The sequence below is a fragment of the Anastrepha obliqua genome, chromosome 4 (assembly GCF_027943255.1).
Source record: "Anastrepha obliqua isolate idAnaObli1 chromosome 4, idAnaObli1_1.0, whole genome shotgun sequence".
Lineage (NCBI taxonomy): Eukaryota > Metazoa > Arthropoda > Insecta > Diptera > Tephritidae > Anastrepha > Anastrepha obliqua.
In genome coordinates, this window is record NC_072895.1 from 82,624,500 (window position 1) to 82,643,448 (window position 18,949).

General features: G+C 36.2%; 1 protein-coding gene across 1 annotated transcript in view; it reads right to left on the reverse strand.

Moving 5' to 3' along the window:
• LOC129244248 (hemicentin-1) overlaps window positions 1-18,949 on the reverse strand; it is a 216,812-nt gene that overhangs the window by 189,371 nt on the left and 8,492 nt on the right. The window contains exon 4 of the mRNA XM_054881864.1: window positions 10,618-10,823. Coding sequence (XP_054737839.1) covers window positions 10,618-10,823 — 206 coding nt within the window. The remainder of the gene's footprint in view (window positions 1-10,617; window positions 10,824-18,949) is intronic.

Sequence of the window (18,949 nt, forward strand, 5' to 3'; positions counted from 1 at the left end):
AAGTCTACCTTTTCATTGCAAATTTTTAAAATTTCATGAGGAAGTCGCAAATTGAAACCGAAAGAAAATAATCGCAATACATTCTTGAGCACGCATTTTTTTATTTCCCATCAAATTACTTTCGCCTTATATTCACTACATATGCAGTATTAGTTTCCATACATATTTCAAGTTACTTTGCCGCTTTCATTAAACGCATTGCATGTCGACGTCAACGCCATCAAGATGTCTCTCAACAGTTGGTAGCTAACTAAGCTGCATGTCAGTCAACCAGTCAGTTTGTTAGGGCAAGTGCCCACATACGCACGCATACACAAACACAAAAAAAGTGCGCTTACATGTACACACATACACGCAAATGTACCATGCAACACAAGATTTAAGTAGGGGCGAGCTAACGAACGCCCACAAGCGAACATGTGTGGCAAGATCAAGCATAGGAATTTTATTAAAAAATACTCATACGTCCCGCATGGCTTGGCATGCCATCAACGCATACCATACTTTGGGGAATTTTCACAAATATACAGATGTACTTCTTCTCTGTTTTTTATGCGTATTTACGTTCAAGTGTGTGTGTGTGTGTTTGTTTGAAACTTTTATTGTGTACTGTATTTTTTACGCTGCTCTGATTTTCTCCTGCCACCCGCTGCCATGGGAAATGCAAGACAGCAATAAAATACCAAACCGACAGACAAGCGGTGAGTGCGGCAGTGTAGCTGTGTGGATGTGTAGCTGTGTAGCATCGAGCGTCATGACTTGTGTGGCATAATGAAACATTTTCTGCTTAGATGCAGTGATTTTTCCACATTTTTACGTTTCGCCTTTCTTTCATTTTGTCAACTGGCATAATTGCACAGCAACGCTTTGATGGGGAGTGGGGGTATTCGTATATTGATTTTTATAGTGGAATAGATTTTAATAACTCGTTGCTATTAGAGATATTCTTAAGCTTCTTAAACGCTTGACTTTACAGATGAAAGTGTAAGTTGTTGGTTACTTGAGAATTAAAAAAACTTCCAAGGTTCTGAGCCTTTATTATGTGTGCCCGTGTATGCCAAGTGCTTTACACTTAGCACGCACATTTAAAGTTTTCACGGCGCACTGGGGCATTCACTGGCACTTTTCCTGCTGCAAAACTTTTACTTTACTTTAAGGCCATCAGAAGAGTTCGCTGCAGCGAACCCGCTTATATTTACTTCTATGTAGTTGCATGAATGCGGTGCATGTGTGAAAATCGTATACCTATACACACGCAAGAGATTACTATGTGCATGAGTACAGCTGTGAGCGAATTAATAGCAGGGCTACTCTCAGTAATATGTGTGAAAAGGTGAGTAACAATTGGCGATGGATGGCTCTAAACTTTTATATTTTATTTGTTTTATTTATTTTTTGTTTATTTATTTTTATTTACATCAGTAGTACAGAGTAAGACTTAATTATATATTAATTCAACATTTAATAGGCGCGTACAGCCTTTGTTGGATATTTAGCCGAGCTTCTTCCTCCATTTTTATTGTGCGTCTTGACACTTTTCCACTAATGGAAGCAGCTAAGGTTTTATGCCGCCAACGAACGTTAAATGGTTCCCTATGAAAAACACTTTCATAGCAGAAATACACTCGGAGCTTTGCCACAGTTTGCTGAGAGGCGACCGCTTAGAGAAAAAAACTTTTTTTGACGTTTTGACGTTTCATGCCTATTGCTATTGCATATCGCGCGCAAACCCATCCGACTACGACATCCTCAAACATCTCACGTAATATAAAAAAAATATATATATAAATAATTGGCGCGTACACTTCTGTTAGGTGTTTGGCCGAGCTCCTCCTCCTATTTGTGGGGAGCGTCTTGATGTTGTTCCACAAATGGAGGGACCTAGAGTTTCAAGCCGACTCCGAACGGCAGATATTTTTATGAGGAGCTTTTTCATGGCAGAAATACTCTCGGAGGTTTTCCATTGCCTGCCGAGGGGTAACCGCTATTAGAAAAATGTTTTTATTAATTTTGCTTTCACCGAGATTCGAACCAACGACCTCTCTGTGAATTCCGAATGGTAATCACGCACCAACCCATTCGGCTATGGCGGCCGCCACGTAATATACAAAGTGCAATAATTGAGGTGGCACTTCATTATCGACATCAAAATCTTCAATATAAATATGTTGCATCTACATATTTGGATCTATTTTAGTATACAAGTAATTTTTGTCGATCCACCTAAAAAAGTATAGACTTACTTATAGAATTACAGTCAGGCACCGAGGTTACGTTTCACTTGTAAAGCAATGCAAGTATTGAGATTTATAAGAGCTTCAAAATGTGAAGACGGAGTCTGGCTTATTAAAGTAGGAAAAAATAATAATTTTTTTAGCCATGAGCATTCCAGACTCAAAATAATCGCCAGTGATTCCAGTACTTCCAAGTAAATAGTAGATAATTTTTCCCTAAGCAAGAAATTCATAATCGATATCGATAACTTTTCGTCGTAGTTTTTACTTAAAGCATAGTACTAAGTTCGAGTTTCACGTGAAATCGCTGTCAAAATCTATACAAATTGCATTGCCGTGAAATAAAGGGTCCGCCATATAACATTACGGAATTAAAAATGCTATAAAAAAGAAACTACTCAATATTTTTCCTATCTGCTTTTTTTATTTTGAAGTACAATCCTTCCGGTTAATGATGAAACACAACGTCATTCATATGGCTGCCTCGGCTAGCCATGCACCATCCCATACGATTGGTCCAATTTTTCAACACATTTTCGATTGTATGCGGCTGTATTTCAGCTGTGACATCGCGTCTGTTGGTCGTCAGTGCATCAATTGTTGCTGGATTGTTGGCATAACACTGGTCTTTGACGGCATCCCAAAGATAATAATCCAACGGCGTCAAATCGCAGCTTCGAGGCGGCCAAACGATATCAGAATTTCGGCTGATAATGCGATCTTCGAAGACAGTGCGCAAAAGATTGATTGTAGCATTCGCTGTGTGGCAAGTAGCGCCATCTTGTTGGACCCAAATGCCACCAATATCCTCCTCTTCAATTTCTCGGAACAACCATTTTCGTTCAGCGGAAGAATAAAACTAATTTTCTGTCAAATCAGATGACAGCTAAGTGTTACCATTCTTCAAATAATACCTAGTTGAAATCCGTAACGATAGATGGCAGGCCCTGTACGTGTAAAATTTCTTATGTTCTTTGCTTTTGGAGCGATGCTCATAAATTTGACGTTTCTTCTCATTTGATAATTAATGTTGCTAGCAATATTTCATGGCAAGCAAAAGCATGTTGCAGACGAAATTTCACGGTCTTAATATGTTCAATGTTAATTCATTCACTCTGTGAAAATCAAATAAATATAAATCGATAACCTAACTTCCGTTCAATAAATTTTTTTTTTAAATTGCCTGAGTTTAATAACTAAATTTTTTTATTCCATACTTGAATATACTCTATACATTTTTTCAACATTTATTCCTTAAAAAAAACAAAAAAAAAAAAAAACTCCTGACAGGTGAGCACTAACTATCGCACAAAGTACCCCTTTTACAGAAAATAGCTTGAAAAATTATTTGAATTTAATAAGTCACACAGTCAAGCACATTCTGTTGCTTTACAAAATTCAATGATTCAATTGTTCGAACTTAGAAAAAAATTTGTACCAGTTTCTTAAAAGCACTACGACGAAACTGTTGTTAAAAAAATTTTGTACTTGTGACTCTGCCTTTCTTTCTAACACATTAGTATTACAAATAGATAAATATATATATATATATATATATAAATAGCTGATTATTTCTTTCTTTATATACAATAATTAATTTAATAAAATATTTATTTTAATTTTTGTGTTACAAATTAAGGATTAGCATTAAAAAAGAAACTACCCACTTTAGTAGTTGCGTTGTGACATTTATTAACCATCGCTAGTAATAAGGTTGTATTTTTGTATGCGAACGAAAACAGAACATGACGATATTTCGCTTTGCGTGGTTTCAGTGGGCATCAGATGGAAGTGGACTGGAACTGAAGACTTAGTGATAAGGAAACCCTTATTTTAACTACCACCACAAACTTAATGATAATGCAATTTAGAGGTAGTGCAAAATGCCCAACCCTGACCGTTACAATGAGCTACAACCGCATACACCCTTGGAGTCTTATTGGACCACACGTCAAAACTGGGAGCAAAATTAAAAATTAGAAAATTAAACGAGGTAAGTGAAGCATCACCAACTAAGAGGCTCAAGCAAAGGCCTTGTTACGCATGTGGCTGCGAAAAAGATAGAAAAACAAGAACAATTTGAGCCAAATGTGAAATACATATTTGCAAAAGGAAAAATTCATCAAATTTGTGTCAAAATTTCACTCTTTAATCATAATAACTTTTGCGCTTAGTGTATCGCATGGGTTGATATAAGAATAATTCAAAGTAATTTTTCGAAAAATTAATTCTCTATATTTATTGCGTACCTACGTCTAGATCTACTTTGCTTTCAAAATTTCAAAATCACAAATTGCTTATGGGATTTTGATATAATAAAGTGCAGGCTTCAAAATTGAATTTTTTTAATAATTTGCTGACGCTCTTGTGCATTTTCTCCATATACTGAATGCCCGATATTTTTGTTTTATGGACGAGAGCACCTAACAACATCAGTAAAAAATTTATGAAAAATCAGCGCGACTTTTTAATCACTTCCAACTGGTACTTTATTGCAACAAAATTGAATGAGCTATAAAACTGCATAACTGAGATTTTTCCAAAAAATTTTGACTAAAATATTTTATGAATATTTTTTGAATTTATATAAATTTTGGACGACGTTCCCAACTTCGAGTTATATGTTTTTTTTTTCTGGGAACGTGAATTATATTTTCACAAGCAAAAATTTTAGAAAGGCAAGAAAAATAAATAAGTTGTCCAAACTTGTCAGCAAGTCGCTGTCCATAGTTATCGAATGCAGTGTACAAATTAATATCTTAAATATTATACTTCACTTCTTTCTTAGCGAAAAGTGAAAGAATGAGCACTTTTTATTATAATGCCATCATTTCGCACACTACTGTATAATAGGTTGGCCTCCAGATGCAGCTTGCACATATTCCGGCGTTAGTTTAGATTCTTTGTGTGTTGCAGTGGACTTATATGCACTGCTATTGCATATAATATATATGTACGAGTATGTCAGTAAATAGCGATTTTTTCTATTTAAGCAACAGCCATCCAACCAGTCGCCACAAACTTCAGTTCCCGTACTTTGAGCTGCCCATTTCCGCTGTACTTTTCCTCACCTTACTACTTCGTTTTCCGTAGTTGGCAGCACTTTTACCAACTCAACTAACCATAACAAATTTCACTGCAAACTTTCTTCTGTTTATGCTTTTGCTGCGCTAAATTTATAAGGAAGTGCAGTCAGGAAAACACAGGAGGCAAAGTGGGTAAAAGCTTCAGTAGCTCTTTCTATGCACACATACACGCACACACACATGTGTCTACTTGAAAGTCAACACAAAAGTTTGATGTTATTTAGGTGAAATGAAAAGTGCAAAAATGTTAGTCCGTTGGTATTATTTATCTATGCGCTCGAGATGCCGAAGTAGTTTTACACACACATATGCACATATGCATACACCTATATAATCGTACAAGTAGATACATTTCTAGTTGAAGATGTATGTGTGTTACCAATGGTAACTCTAAACTGGGTTGTATTCAATTTTGCATCTTATATTTTGACCCATAAAAGTTTATTTTACTACCTTTGCGACCACTAAAAGGAACTTGTTAGTTGTTGCTTTGAACCATATATTTATTTAAATTTAGTTGCTGCGTCAGTAGAGAACTCATTTCAGTTCACAAGTGAGATGATTGCAATATTTTTTCGTTTAAGGCAAATAACTGTTTGGTCAAAAAGAATTTAAATCAAAAAGAGAATTGAAGCGAAATGAGTTTTATGCTCAATTTGTGTGTACAATTTTGTGAGATATTAAACTTTCCGATCCATTATTCATTGCGGCGAGAAGACATTTGGGCAAAATGATATTTTTGAGAATTCATTAAAATAAAACAAAAACCAAATAATATCAAAAATTGTAGTTAGAAACTCTAATCTTTTTCAAGTGATTGATTCAGGAAAATAGTTGCAACTGTCATTAGCTAATTGGAAAGATGCAGGGTGACATGCTCAGCTACATACAAATGTATGTATGCGTGGGATTATCCAGTAAAGATGAGTCAATGTTGCTAGGCTGTGGCTTTTATTTTCATTCCATCACTAGAATTTTTTGTTTACTTATCAGACAGTCACTAATCTTAAACTACCATGGTAATTCACACTATTGAGCAGCAAGTGATACCACTTTTGGGGCATTAGGGGACTACTAGGTTGTGCAATCAGTTTTGCGGCTCGATAAGAGGGGGTTGCCGCAAGCCTATTTTTTGTTTGTTTGTTTGGTATGTTGGTACATTCTTCAAGTTTCATTTCAGTCTCTCAATTCATTCTTTGTTTACGAGGGGTGCCTTTTATATGTCGGGATTAGAGAACAAAAACATATTTTAATAATCGAAAATCACTTTATTGTCTTTCAAAATATTATCCATGAAGATCCATACACTTTTGCATGCGTTTGAACCAATTGTCGAAGCACTTTTGCCACTCTGAATGAGGTACCTCCAAAACATGCATTCTGAATGCCGCAACCGCTTCTTCAGGTGTCGAAAAACGTTGACCTCTCAGTTTGTTTGTTAAGTACGGGAATAAAAAGAAGTCATTCGGTGCCAAGTCAGGACTATACTGCGGATGACCCATTAATTCGATGTTTTGGGTGCTCAAAAATGCAGTTGTTTGAGCCGATGTGTGAGAGCTCGCATTGTCCTGGTGAAGAGAGATCCGTCTTTGGCGATTGGTTTTCCTAATTTCTTGGAAGACAACCGGCAAACAAATGGTTGTGTACCACTCAGAATTTACTGTTCTGCGTTGTTCTAGTGGTACGGTTGCGACATGTCCAGTTTTTCCGAAAAAACAGACGACCATTTGCTTGGAAGTGCTTCGTGCGCGAACAACTTTTGTTGGATTTGGCTCATCTTGAAACACCCATACAGTCGACTGCTGTTTACTTTCGGGCTCATACGCGTAAATCCATGATTCATAACCTGTGACAATGTCATAGACATGTTTCGAAGCCCCGCGATCGTATTTTTTAAGCATTTCCTTCGACCAATCGACACGAGCCTTTTTTTGAGCGATTGACAAATTGTGTGGCATCCAACGCGAACAAATTTTTTTGACAGTCAAATGTTTATGCAATATTGAGGGTATGCTGGTCCCACTAGTGCCTAAGACTGTCTCAATCTCACGATAGGTCACATGACGATCTTGCAATATCAGTTCGCGCACAGCATCAATGGTTTTCGGAGCAACAAGTGATTTTGGACGACCTTCACGAAATTCGTCTTGGAGTGAACTACGACCACGATTGAATTCACCATAGCATCAATAAACACTGGTGCTTGATGGAGCTTCATCGCCAAAAAATGAATTATGTTCATCCATGCAATATTGCTGAGTTAATCCGAGTCGAAAGTTGTAAAAAATAATCGCACGAAAATGTTCACGATTTAATTCCATTTTTGGACCGAGATGAATCTTTTAAGTTACTGTAAACAACACAAATAAGGCTGGTATTTCAAAACGTTCTGAGTACGTAAAAGCCAAAAAATGTCAAACTCTGTCAGTTGCCAGATTGCAACACCAGGGTTGCCAAATCACGACATATAAAAGGCACCCCTCGTACAAGCATCGACGTGTCACAGTATTTTGAAAAGATCAAGTATTGTGCAGTGATTGAACTTTTATTTTTATATGGAACTTTTATGTTTGGAACGAATGTTCAAGGTGTTTAAGCATTTTTCGCCTTCAATTAGTGCAGTAGAAAGATGGGATGCTGAATTTAAACGTGGTCGGGCAAGCCTTGACGACGGTCCACGTCAAGGACGTCCAAAAATATTATAGCAACAGCTAAATCAGAAAAAATCGTACAAAAACTACAGGATATCGTATTGGAAAATCATTGAGTTACTAAATGAGATTTAGTAGAAGCCTTAGGCATCTCATTGGGCAAAGTATCAATATTTTGACTGAAGTATTGGGTTTCAGAAAGCTATGTTAACCAGAGGGTGCCGCATTCGCTAACAACGAAACAAAAACACATTCTGACGCGACCTTCTGAGCAACAGTTAAACCGTTTTTGAAAGGATGAAGTGGACCTTGTCCGCGGATTAATCTCAGTAGAAGAAACTTGGGTCTTCCACCATGATCCCAAATCAAAACAAGAGATTAGGGAGTGGTGTGAACCTGGTTCCTCGGCTCCGAAACGAGTTCGTGTTTAGAAATCGGCCAAGAAGGTGTTAGCATCAGTTTTTTGGGATGCGAAAGGAATTTTGTTAGTGGACTACTTGCAAACTGGTAAAACAATAAATTCTGAATATTATTTTCACCCCTTTAGACCAGCTGAAGGAAAAAATTGGTGAAAAAAATCCAGTATGCAAAAGAAAAAAAATATTTTTCGTAGAGATCATTTTGGCAATGGCTATAATCCATAAATTAAAGTTCGAATTTTTGCAGCATCCACCATTTTACCAGATTTGGCCCCTAGCGACTTTTGTCTGTTTCCAGATCTAATAAAATTCATGAGTGGAAAGCGTTTTTGATCAAACTGTCAGGTTATAACAGCTGTGGAAGCGTGTTTTGCAGCCCTTTCAGATTCTCACTTCAGGGATAGAATTCATAAATTGGAAGCTCGTTGGAACAATTGTATGGATGTTGAGGGCGACTATACTAAATAACAAAATATATTTTAACCCATAAAATTCTGTTTTTTTTTTATTGAAGCACAAAACTTATTGAACAGCCTAGTACATATAAGTATCTCTGAGTTGCGTGAGTGAGATTACGTAACTGGAGTGACTGACCGATTTGACTTCACCAAACTTGTGGGGTACAAGGTTTATGCTAATAAGAAGCAATAGGCCGATGTTGTCAAACCAGGGATCCAATCTATTATATAGGAACCTTTCTAGTACTTTAAGTTTCGAGCAAAAAAGTTATTTTTTGCCGTTTTTTATTTAAAAAAAAAGTCTGTTAATAGTTGAATTTCATTCTTTCAGTGAAAACAGTTAAAATGTGAGTTTAAATTTTCCGGCAAAACAAAAAGCTTCTACAGGATTGCCAATATTCGACGGACCCATCTGGCAACCCTGTATCTTTTGACAGAGACGTCAGATCGCTTAATGACATACCGCGTTGGAAGCGTCACTCCAAGCAGATTTTTACCATGGAACAGTACACGCCACGCGAGCGCTCCCAAATTGTTGAAATTTACATTCAACAAAAGAAGTCAATTGTGGAAACTCAACGTGCGTATAAAAAATTAAATAATTTGAAAAGTGCGCCTTCTAAGAACACCATTAAACGTTTGTACGAAAGATTTTCGACTGGTGATGCTCTTTCTAATCCAAAGAGGCCAAATCAAAACAGACCAAGGCGTCGACAAGGACAATTGGGCATTGCTCGGATCACTTTACAAGGAATTATCTGCATTGATTTGCATTTATTCCCGTATAAGATTAAATTGACGCAAAGATTGTTGCCTGCGGACAAGCCTCCTCGATTGGAATGGGCCCAAAGGATCATCGAATTCCGTCGGGTCCGTCGAATATGGGTAACCCTGTATTTCTCCAGGATCAGCTTTGCTAAAGACGCTTCTTTTTTTACGATTTAATCTAATTTTTAGCTGTCATTTTTTGGATCAAATTTTATTGATGATTTTTATTAATTGGCATATCCTTTAACTGAAAACGAGAAAAATTCATGCCATTGAACTTACATTAAAAAAAGTGGATTTACAAGGCAAAAAAAAAAAAATACATGTTTTTGAAGTAAGCTTTAAAATCAAATACCTCGAAAACGGTAATGTTCTGGGCGCGATGTCATTAAACGAAATTAATCAAAAATCGCCTCAGTCATAATGTCTTTAAGTATCTATGACTACTTTCGCAACTTACAGCGAGCTGAAAAATTTACTATGAAAATTATAGTCGTTAGTAATCCTAAATAACATAGCTTTTCTCCTTTGTTGCATGTTAAAAGTTTTCTTTTAATTAGTTCAGAAATTTCTCAGGCAATCCAATTTTACTACTCCATTTGCTTGTTCTCGTAACTGCGTAAATCTCTTCTATTTTATGATTACGCCTTCCCTGAATTTAGTGAACTTCAAACTACTCAAAGCACAGAAAATTTTAAATGTTTATATACATACATACGTATGCACATAGAGCCACTACGAACTAATAATAGAATATCACCAAGGCAGAATTATTGCCTTCGAGCATTTGTACAGTAGAAAGGAATGGAGGAGAGATGACGCAAGGCGAAGAAATATAAAAAAGCAGTACACTCAAAATTAAATAACTAAAATTACTACAACATAGCAACATTCAAATTGTTGTAGCCAAAACTTAATTTAATTTTCGAATGAACTGAATGCCACATCTACCGCCACACAAACTACAGTACAAAAGAGCTACGAACTACAGCAACACTTACTTATGACAGTTAAATTCACTTTCGAGTTGCGCGTCGGACTCTTTTGAAAGTCGACACGACAGCGGTACTCGCCAGTGTCCTCTTGGCGCGTCTTCTTAATTGCCAACGTCCCTGAACGTCCTTCCACTGTGAAGGACAAACGATCGCGATACAACTCATCGGACCAGTGAGTGCCTTCTGAGAAGCTCGAGTCGCGCGTATCGACGCTGTAAGGGAAAGAGAAAAAAAGAAGAAAAAATGGATTATAAAAACTACGAATTTATACAATTTTAACTAATATATATATAAGTATAGGTATTCTATAGAAATAAATTCGAGTAAAATACATAAAAAATGTGAAGAATTTACTCATCAATTTTCCGTTCAACTTGGCATTGTAAGTTTTCGGACAATAATGCTGCAGGAAATGTGAGCAAACAACAAGCAAAATATCTTAAAATGATACCAAGAAGTTGAACGGGCAATCGATTTATGAAAGAGCTTTGCTAGCCGGCAGGAAAAAAAAAGTAAATAAATAAATAGAAAGTCAAAATGGTCTGCCAGACATGGCACTTTGTTCGACTGACTAACTATTTGGCTGGTAGTTGATTAGTGTCATGGTCTCCTTGCTGCCAAACTTATTCGCTATATTATTGCAGTCCAGTGACTCGCGCTGTCTGTTGTTAAGCACTGAAAAGCTGAAGAACTTTTACTTTAAATCAATTAAAATGCCAAGAAGCTTAATTGGAATTCATCGAGAAATGCGAGAGCGCGCACAGAATAGTTTCGCAGCTCATTAGAGGGTGACGTCCATGCTGATGATGATAATAAAAGACCAAAGTGGGAAGCCACGAAAGGACGAGTGTTACGAGTACAGCACGAAGCAAAGAGTCAAAGACACCAGTTAGACGAAGAAGAAGAAAAAAGCAAAAAATATACGCAGACGGCAAAGCGCCAAACTTTTGACAAAGTGACAAGTTGTGAAGTAACGAAATAGAGCATTTTATTGTTGTTCTTCAAAACGCTGGCAGGCATGAAGGCCCAGAGGGTGTTTTGGTATGCAAAGTGACAATGGTGGTTAAGTTTGTGATGAGACGATGAAATGTTCAATTTCCAACTGACTTACAGACGCATAGCTGAACAAAATAAATAGCGAATAATAATGAGCTGAGAAACGCAGTAAATTAACAAAACTAGTGAAAGGGGAGAAGCGTCAAGGATGCACAGAAATGGTATATCTGGTATGCAAAGTGACACTTCATTCCATTCTATGGAACTTCGTAGAAGTAATTAAGATGTAGCGCAGTGAAAGTAAATGAGTGAAATTAAGAGGTAGCAGTTACTGGTTTCTTTTCAGCGAACTTCAAAAAATGGAGGTCATAAATTCCACATTAGTATTTGGCAAGCACATTAAAAGTAGCTGCATTTTTTTTTGCATCCGACTGGGAACATAACGATAAAAACTGATTGTGTTGTACGTTAGTGTCATGTACCAAAAGATATGCAGCGTTTGTAAAATTTTTGGAAGGAAAACAAAATTAAATAAGTAATTTTCAAGAATCTTCGTTAATTATATTTTTTATATTCTGAGCTATTAATCAGATCGCATATGCGATTCCAACTGAAACCGGTTAAGTCAACACGAGTAGCTATTTTATTTTTTTATTATTTCGAATTCCAGATAATTCGCTAATTTCGAAAAATAAGGCTAGTATTTTCATTTGTTTAGCTATTCCAGAAACATTGATCAAAAATATGGTATCCCAACAATGTACTATGGGCCAGAAGCCCTTCAAAGATTTCACTAATTTCAAGTAATTGATCGATTTTAACTCTCGACGCATATTCTTTGTCGTTCGACGGCTCTCGATATCACTTTGCAGACGAAATGTCTTTTATGTGGCTTTTGCTAACAAAGCAATAGGATTTTCAGGATTTATTTTTACGTAGCTTATTTTATTTTATAATTATTCAATTTAATATCACAAAACAATATTCAGGCTGAGGTCGATGACATTATTTGATCGGATGAGGATGATGGTGGGATTGATGAACTTGAGCCTAATTTGGGAGATCTAAGTGAAGTTGAAAATTTTTCTGAACATTTTTCTTCAGATGAAAATGATATCCTCTTTAATATTTTGCGTGAAAGCTCTAATATAGCTCTAATTTACTTTTTGAATCGGCTATACAAAAAAAAACTAATCAAGTTGCACCGTCCTGTTGAGACCAAATGTCGTCCATGTCATCTTCTTCATTTTTGGAAACAACTCGTTGAGCATGTCACGGTAACGCTCGCCATTTACTGTAACCGCGGAAGAAGAAGAAGACTCACCACTTTGGAAATAGGTTTTCAATATTTCCCAATTTTGTTCACGCGTATAGCGTCCCATTTCGTAAATGTCAAACTTTTAAGTAAATTATGGACACATTTGACATGTCATTTGTGTTACCATTCCCAAAAAAATAGGTGGTTCAAAAAGCAAACTCTATATGGCCCACCCTGTATAATCACATTTCCGAAAACTATAATACGTGGAAAAAAGTGTCGACGCAAAGTCTCATACTTACGGATAAAATATTGAGCATCAATGCATAGATGCAGCTCAAATAAGAGAAGGAAATGCTCAAGAAATTAAAGCATTGGTTGGTATGCTAACCCTAAGAGCTGCCATGAAGGAAAATCAGTTCACATGTGCAGAGTTATTTGATTCTTCCTACTCTGGATCTGAATATCTTTCTACAATGACTCAAATCAGATAACAATTTCTAATGCTCTGCTTGCGATCTGATGCTAAAGCAGTAGCATACAACTTACGGCTAACGAATTTGATTCAGTAAGGAAGATATGGGAAATAGTTATTCAGGAATGTCCCGATAATCATACGCCTGGTACTATTTGACTACGTATGGGGAGTTGGTAACTAATAAAAAAAGAAAAATTTGCGCGATTTGTCCTGCATTCAAAAGGCGAATGACTAAATCTTCACGTGCCAAATGTCAAAAAGGCTTGTCTGGAGAGCATAAAATTGTTCTCAGTGTCTAATGGGCCAAATAAAGTTTAAGAGTTATAAAATAGAGTTTTTATTTTAGTCTTAAGCATAAAATGTACTTTCAGCACTAATTTGTGAAATTTAATTTGATCAGTGTTACTTTTATATTTTATTTTGTCAGAGGCTCTGAACCAAAAAATAAAATAAAAATTGATATGGATAATTTAGTGCTTAAGTTGAAGTTATATTAAAATAAATAAACATTCAAATTATTAAATAAATATTCCAAATAAAACAGGGCATTTTTCTTATATGGTGTTCGGGTCTATGTGCAATCTGGGGTAAGTTTGAAAGTACATAGGTTTCGTCTTTTCGGAGAAGATTGTCTTTCTCGTCCTAAAAATATTAGTGCCCTTCTAGGCTTAAGCAAATTTCGCATAGAGTGATTTGTAAGGTCGTTTATTACAAATCTGAAGGTAGGTTTTTCGAAATGGCTGATCCAATATTCCATCATTTATAAATAGTAGCACGTTTTATAGAAGCGTTTTTAGAATCGGTGATTACGAATCTAAATTAAAAAAAAAATATTTAAGAAACATTATAAAACTTCAAAAAAACAAAAAAAAAAACATTTTATTTAGTACAGACAAAGTATGATAACTATCTTAACCCTTTAGCGGTAAATCTTTGACCATAAAACGAACATTCCTTCTCTTTTCCCATTTTTCGATCCAATTGATTGTCATTGCGGCCTCTCTTTTCCCTCTTATTAAGGTTTATTATTGTGGAAAATAGAGTGGCTTGGGACATTTTTTATATAGAAAATCGACGACCACGTCGGTGCGACGAAGGCTACTTTTAACAAATATATGTGAAAATAGCTTTACGCTTAAGGGTTAAAGAGGACATTTTTGATAAGAATCTAAAAAGTGGCATAAAATTTCTATCGTTTATACTCTAAGGAAAAATATGGCGCAAAGTCATTTCAATATTGAGGTTGATGGCACTTTATCATTATTTAATAGAACGCCAAGTGATAAAAACTGTATTAGTTATAAGTTTCGGATAACTTCGTGTAAGTATTGAAATCAGTTCAAAGTCAAAATTACGTGAATTTGAGAAAAGTAGTGGATACAAATCTTATAACTACTTTTATAATTCAAATAATTGGATGATTGGCAAAAAACCCGAACATGATTTCCAGCGAATTTCAAAGTTTTAGCAACTAAAACTTGAGTCTAATGTCATTTTATTTATATACTCAAGGGCTCAAGATGCGCAAAATTAATCACCCATTGTAAGATTTATAATCAATCATATTTGACATTAGTGAAAAGCCTAGACAGTGAGACAGCTGAAGTACCCAAACAGACAAGCAAGGGTAAATAAAGGTAAAGGTTGCTTTGAAGGCGTGTTACAGAGAAAAAAGATAGACCTCGACGCCGTACAACAAAGCGAAACCTCGCAGACAGAGAATTAAGAAGACGAGCCTATAGCATGAAGCTAATTGCGTTAATTGAAGCAGGCTTGTCTGAATAGACATGAGCTTTAACATAGCCCCACAAAAAATAATCTAAAGGCGTTATATCGTACGATCTGGGTGGCCAATTGTTACGCGTGCTGTATGGCAAGTGGCAGCGTCTTGCTGAAACCACATGTCATGCCAGTCAAGTTCTTGCATTTTGGGCAAAAAAAAGTTGCATATCATTTCACGGTAGCCCCGACCATTCACTGTTACGTTACGAATTGCAGCATCTTTGAAGAAGCACGGTCCAATAATACCTCCAGCCCATAAACCGCACCAAACTGTGACCTTTTCTGGATACATTGGTAGCTCTTGCAATTCTTCTGGCTGATCTTCACTCCAAAATCGACAAATCTGCTTATTTATGTACCCATTGATCCAAAATGAGTTTCGTCGCGGAACATAATTTTTCAATAAAAAAGTGGATCTTCGGCCAACTTTCCAAAAGCCCATTCACCAAAAATCCAGCATTGCGGTAGGTCGTTCGATTCTTGCACCAGCTGTATTTTGAAAGGCTTTACACCTAAATCCTTTCGCAAAATTTTCCACGTTGTTGAGTAACAGAGGCCCAATTGCTGCGAACGGCGACGAATCGATAATTGAGGGTCATCATTAACACTGGCCGATACAGCTGCGATATTTGCTTCAGTTCGCACTCTACGTAAGCGTGTTGGTGGTTTGATGTCCAATAATGTAAATTTGGTTCTAAATTTAGTCACAATAACTCGAATAGCCGCTTCAGTGGATCGATTAAACTGACCATAAAATGGAAGAAGCGCGCGATAAACTTTCTTAACAAAACATGCATTTTTATAATAAAATTCAATGATTTGCAAGCGTTGTTCGTTTGTAAGACGATTCATGGTCAGATTAGAGACCAAACTGAAGATGTTTGACAGTGAGACAAAACACGAAACGTGCGTCAGCTGTTTAAACTAACTGTTTATAAAGATAATAGCTAAAAAATCAACCGTTATTTATCAGCTTCCTTTTTAGTCAATATTTTTTCTGAAAAAACTAATTATTCTGTCCTCCTTAGCAGAATCAATGTTAATATTCCCAGTAGGAGTTAGCCACGATTTGATAACTTTAGTATTGCTAAGTCAAATAAATGCCTTCTTTAAGTTTTAGTCTTAGATTTTTCCTTTACAAGATAGGTTCTTCGTGGTACTTTAACATTTAATTTCATTGCAATTTATTCTTTAACGTGGATAAAAAGGTTTTGTTCTTTAAATGTTTACCAGATAAACCTTAACTTTCAAGAACTCAAAATGCCATGGTGGCAAAAATAGAAGATAGCGAGCTCATTTATAATGTCAGCAAATATGACTTAAAATTCTTCTGATTCGAAGAAGTAACAAACCTCGATGTTTTTGAGTTATTCAGTAGTAACCCGCTGATTATAAAGTAAATTCCAAAGCATGGATTACTTGACAGCTTTTTGAAGAACAGATTTTGAAACTGGTGAAGCAAATTCAACATGAAAGCGAAAGCTGTTATATTCGTCAAATATTGTCCGGAACACCCAAAAGCCGTAGAAGATAAACTGGAATCCATTCAATTGGTATCTTAATATGACTTCTAAAATATAACCACTTGACCAGGGTGTTATTCAATATGTGAAATATCATTTTGGTAGCAGGTTCATAAAATAAGCCTAAGGCATACAGAGGAAAGCCAAATAGTGCATGTTACACTTATTCATTGCACCATATTCATCGAATTCTGTTTGATTCGTATTTAGTCAAGCATTTGAGTATGAAAAACTACCGCCGCAGCTGAATGGTTTGGTGCGGGACTACCCCTCGGAAGTTAGAGAGAACGTAGGTTCGAAGCTCGGTGAAACAACAAAATGAGGAACAAGTTTTTTCTAATAGCGGTCGCCCCTCGGCAGCCAATGCAAACCTCTGAGTGTATTTTCGGGATGAAAGAGCTCCTCATAAATAATATCTGCCGTTTGGAATCATCTTGAATCTATGGGTCCCTCCTTTGGTGGAACAACATCAAGACGCACGCCACAAATAGGAGCCCCTCGGCCAAACACCCAAAAAGGGTGTCCGCGCCAATTATACATACAGCACAAAATTTCTTTTTATACTGAGAAAGCGTGCAACAACGTAAATTTATAGAGACAAAATCTAATTGATTTGCAACTTCAAACTAGCACTTTATTATATAATACTATGCTATCGTTTTGTCGTGGCAAGTACATCAAAATTTCGCCCAAATATTTTAAACATAGTTTAAAAAAAAACTGTAATTTAATAACACTTAAAATAATATTTGAAATAAATTTGAGCTGCATTCAAGCTGCGTTAAATACGTCAGCATCGAAAGAAAGTGTACACCAAATATATATTAATCAGTTTTGACTATTTTTTTATAAAAGTATAGTTCATACCACAAAAAAACCATATAAAGCAAAGTTTCGATGTTTGTATAAAATTTTAAAAAATTTGGCCAATTTGGGCTATAAAATTGCATGCTTGAAATCTTTTCAGAAATTCTTATAAAATAAATTTGAAGTTTTGATGAAAATTTTCCGAATTTTTATAAATCTATATATATAAAAGAAAGTCATGTTAGTTACACTATTTATAACTCGAGAACGGCTGAACCGATTTGGCTGAAAATTGGTGGAGAGGTAGCTTAGAAGCAAAATACGGACATAGGATACTTTTTATCCCATTCGAACGCGTTTACGTGAAATCACTATAAAATGTGGTATAACAAAAACGCATCTGATATGGAATAACACGCAAATTACAGCTAAACGTAATTTTGCCTATGGTTAAGTAGAAAGACGATCGAATCTTTCCCGACAAAGCCGTAATGCAAGAAGGATACGAAACATTGCGAATGAAACGACTAAAGAAGCACAAGGAATTGCCCGTGAAGAGCGCCGCGTTAGTATGGCTTGACTTCGTGCTTCTCAATCACAAGAGCAAAACGAGGCTCCCCGTGAAACGTCTCCGTTGGTAATGCGAAATCGTCGAGCGAATAACAGATATCAACAAGTAGATCATTTTCGACGCACAAGAAGAGAATTATCAAGTACTGATTTGAATCGAGCAGCGTTTCGATATGATTGCAATACTGATTACTGCTTGCATCCTAGCGTTTGCATTGTGCTGCCTTAGTGGAAGAGTGAAATTGCCATTATTGACTTTTTTGGAATGATTTTACTGTCTGGCGACTTCCGCCAAACACTGCCAGTAATTCCAACATCAACGGATGCTGACGAAATAAACGCTTGCCTCAAATCATCGAATCTATGGCGCTATGTGAAGAAACTTCAGCTGACAACAAACATGAGAATTGCATCACTTAATGATACATCTACTGAAGATTTCTCTGAGCAATTACTGACTATCGGTAATGGTCGAGTACCTGTCGACGAATCGAGCGGATTGATTTCATTTCCTCAGAATTTCTGTAACTTTGTCTCATCGAAAGACGAACTTATCAATAAAGTATTCCCAAACAACATTAATAACTACGAAAATAAGCAGTTTTAGCGGCTAAGAATAAATAGGTAGATGACCTAAACTACATAATTTAAAATGATATCATTGGAACAATGCATACATTTAAATCCATTGACTGTGTAACAAATGAAGATGAAGCCACCAACTATCCAATTGAATTTTTAAACTCCGTGGATGTGCCTGGCTTACCACCGCACAATTTACGCCTAAAAGTTGGCTCGATAGTAATCCTGCTTCGAAACATAAGCCCACCAAAACTTTGCAACGGTACGTGATACTCAAAGGAAAATTCGAAGGTGAAGAATTTCTCATTCCGAGGATCCCGATGATCCCAACCGATCTTCCGT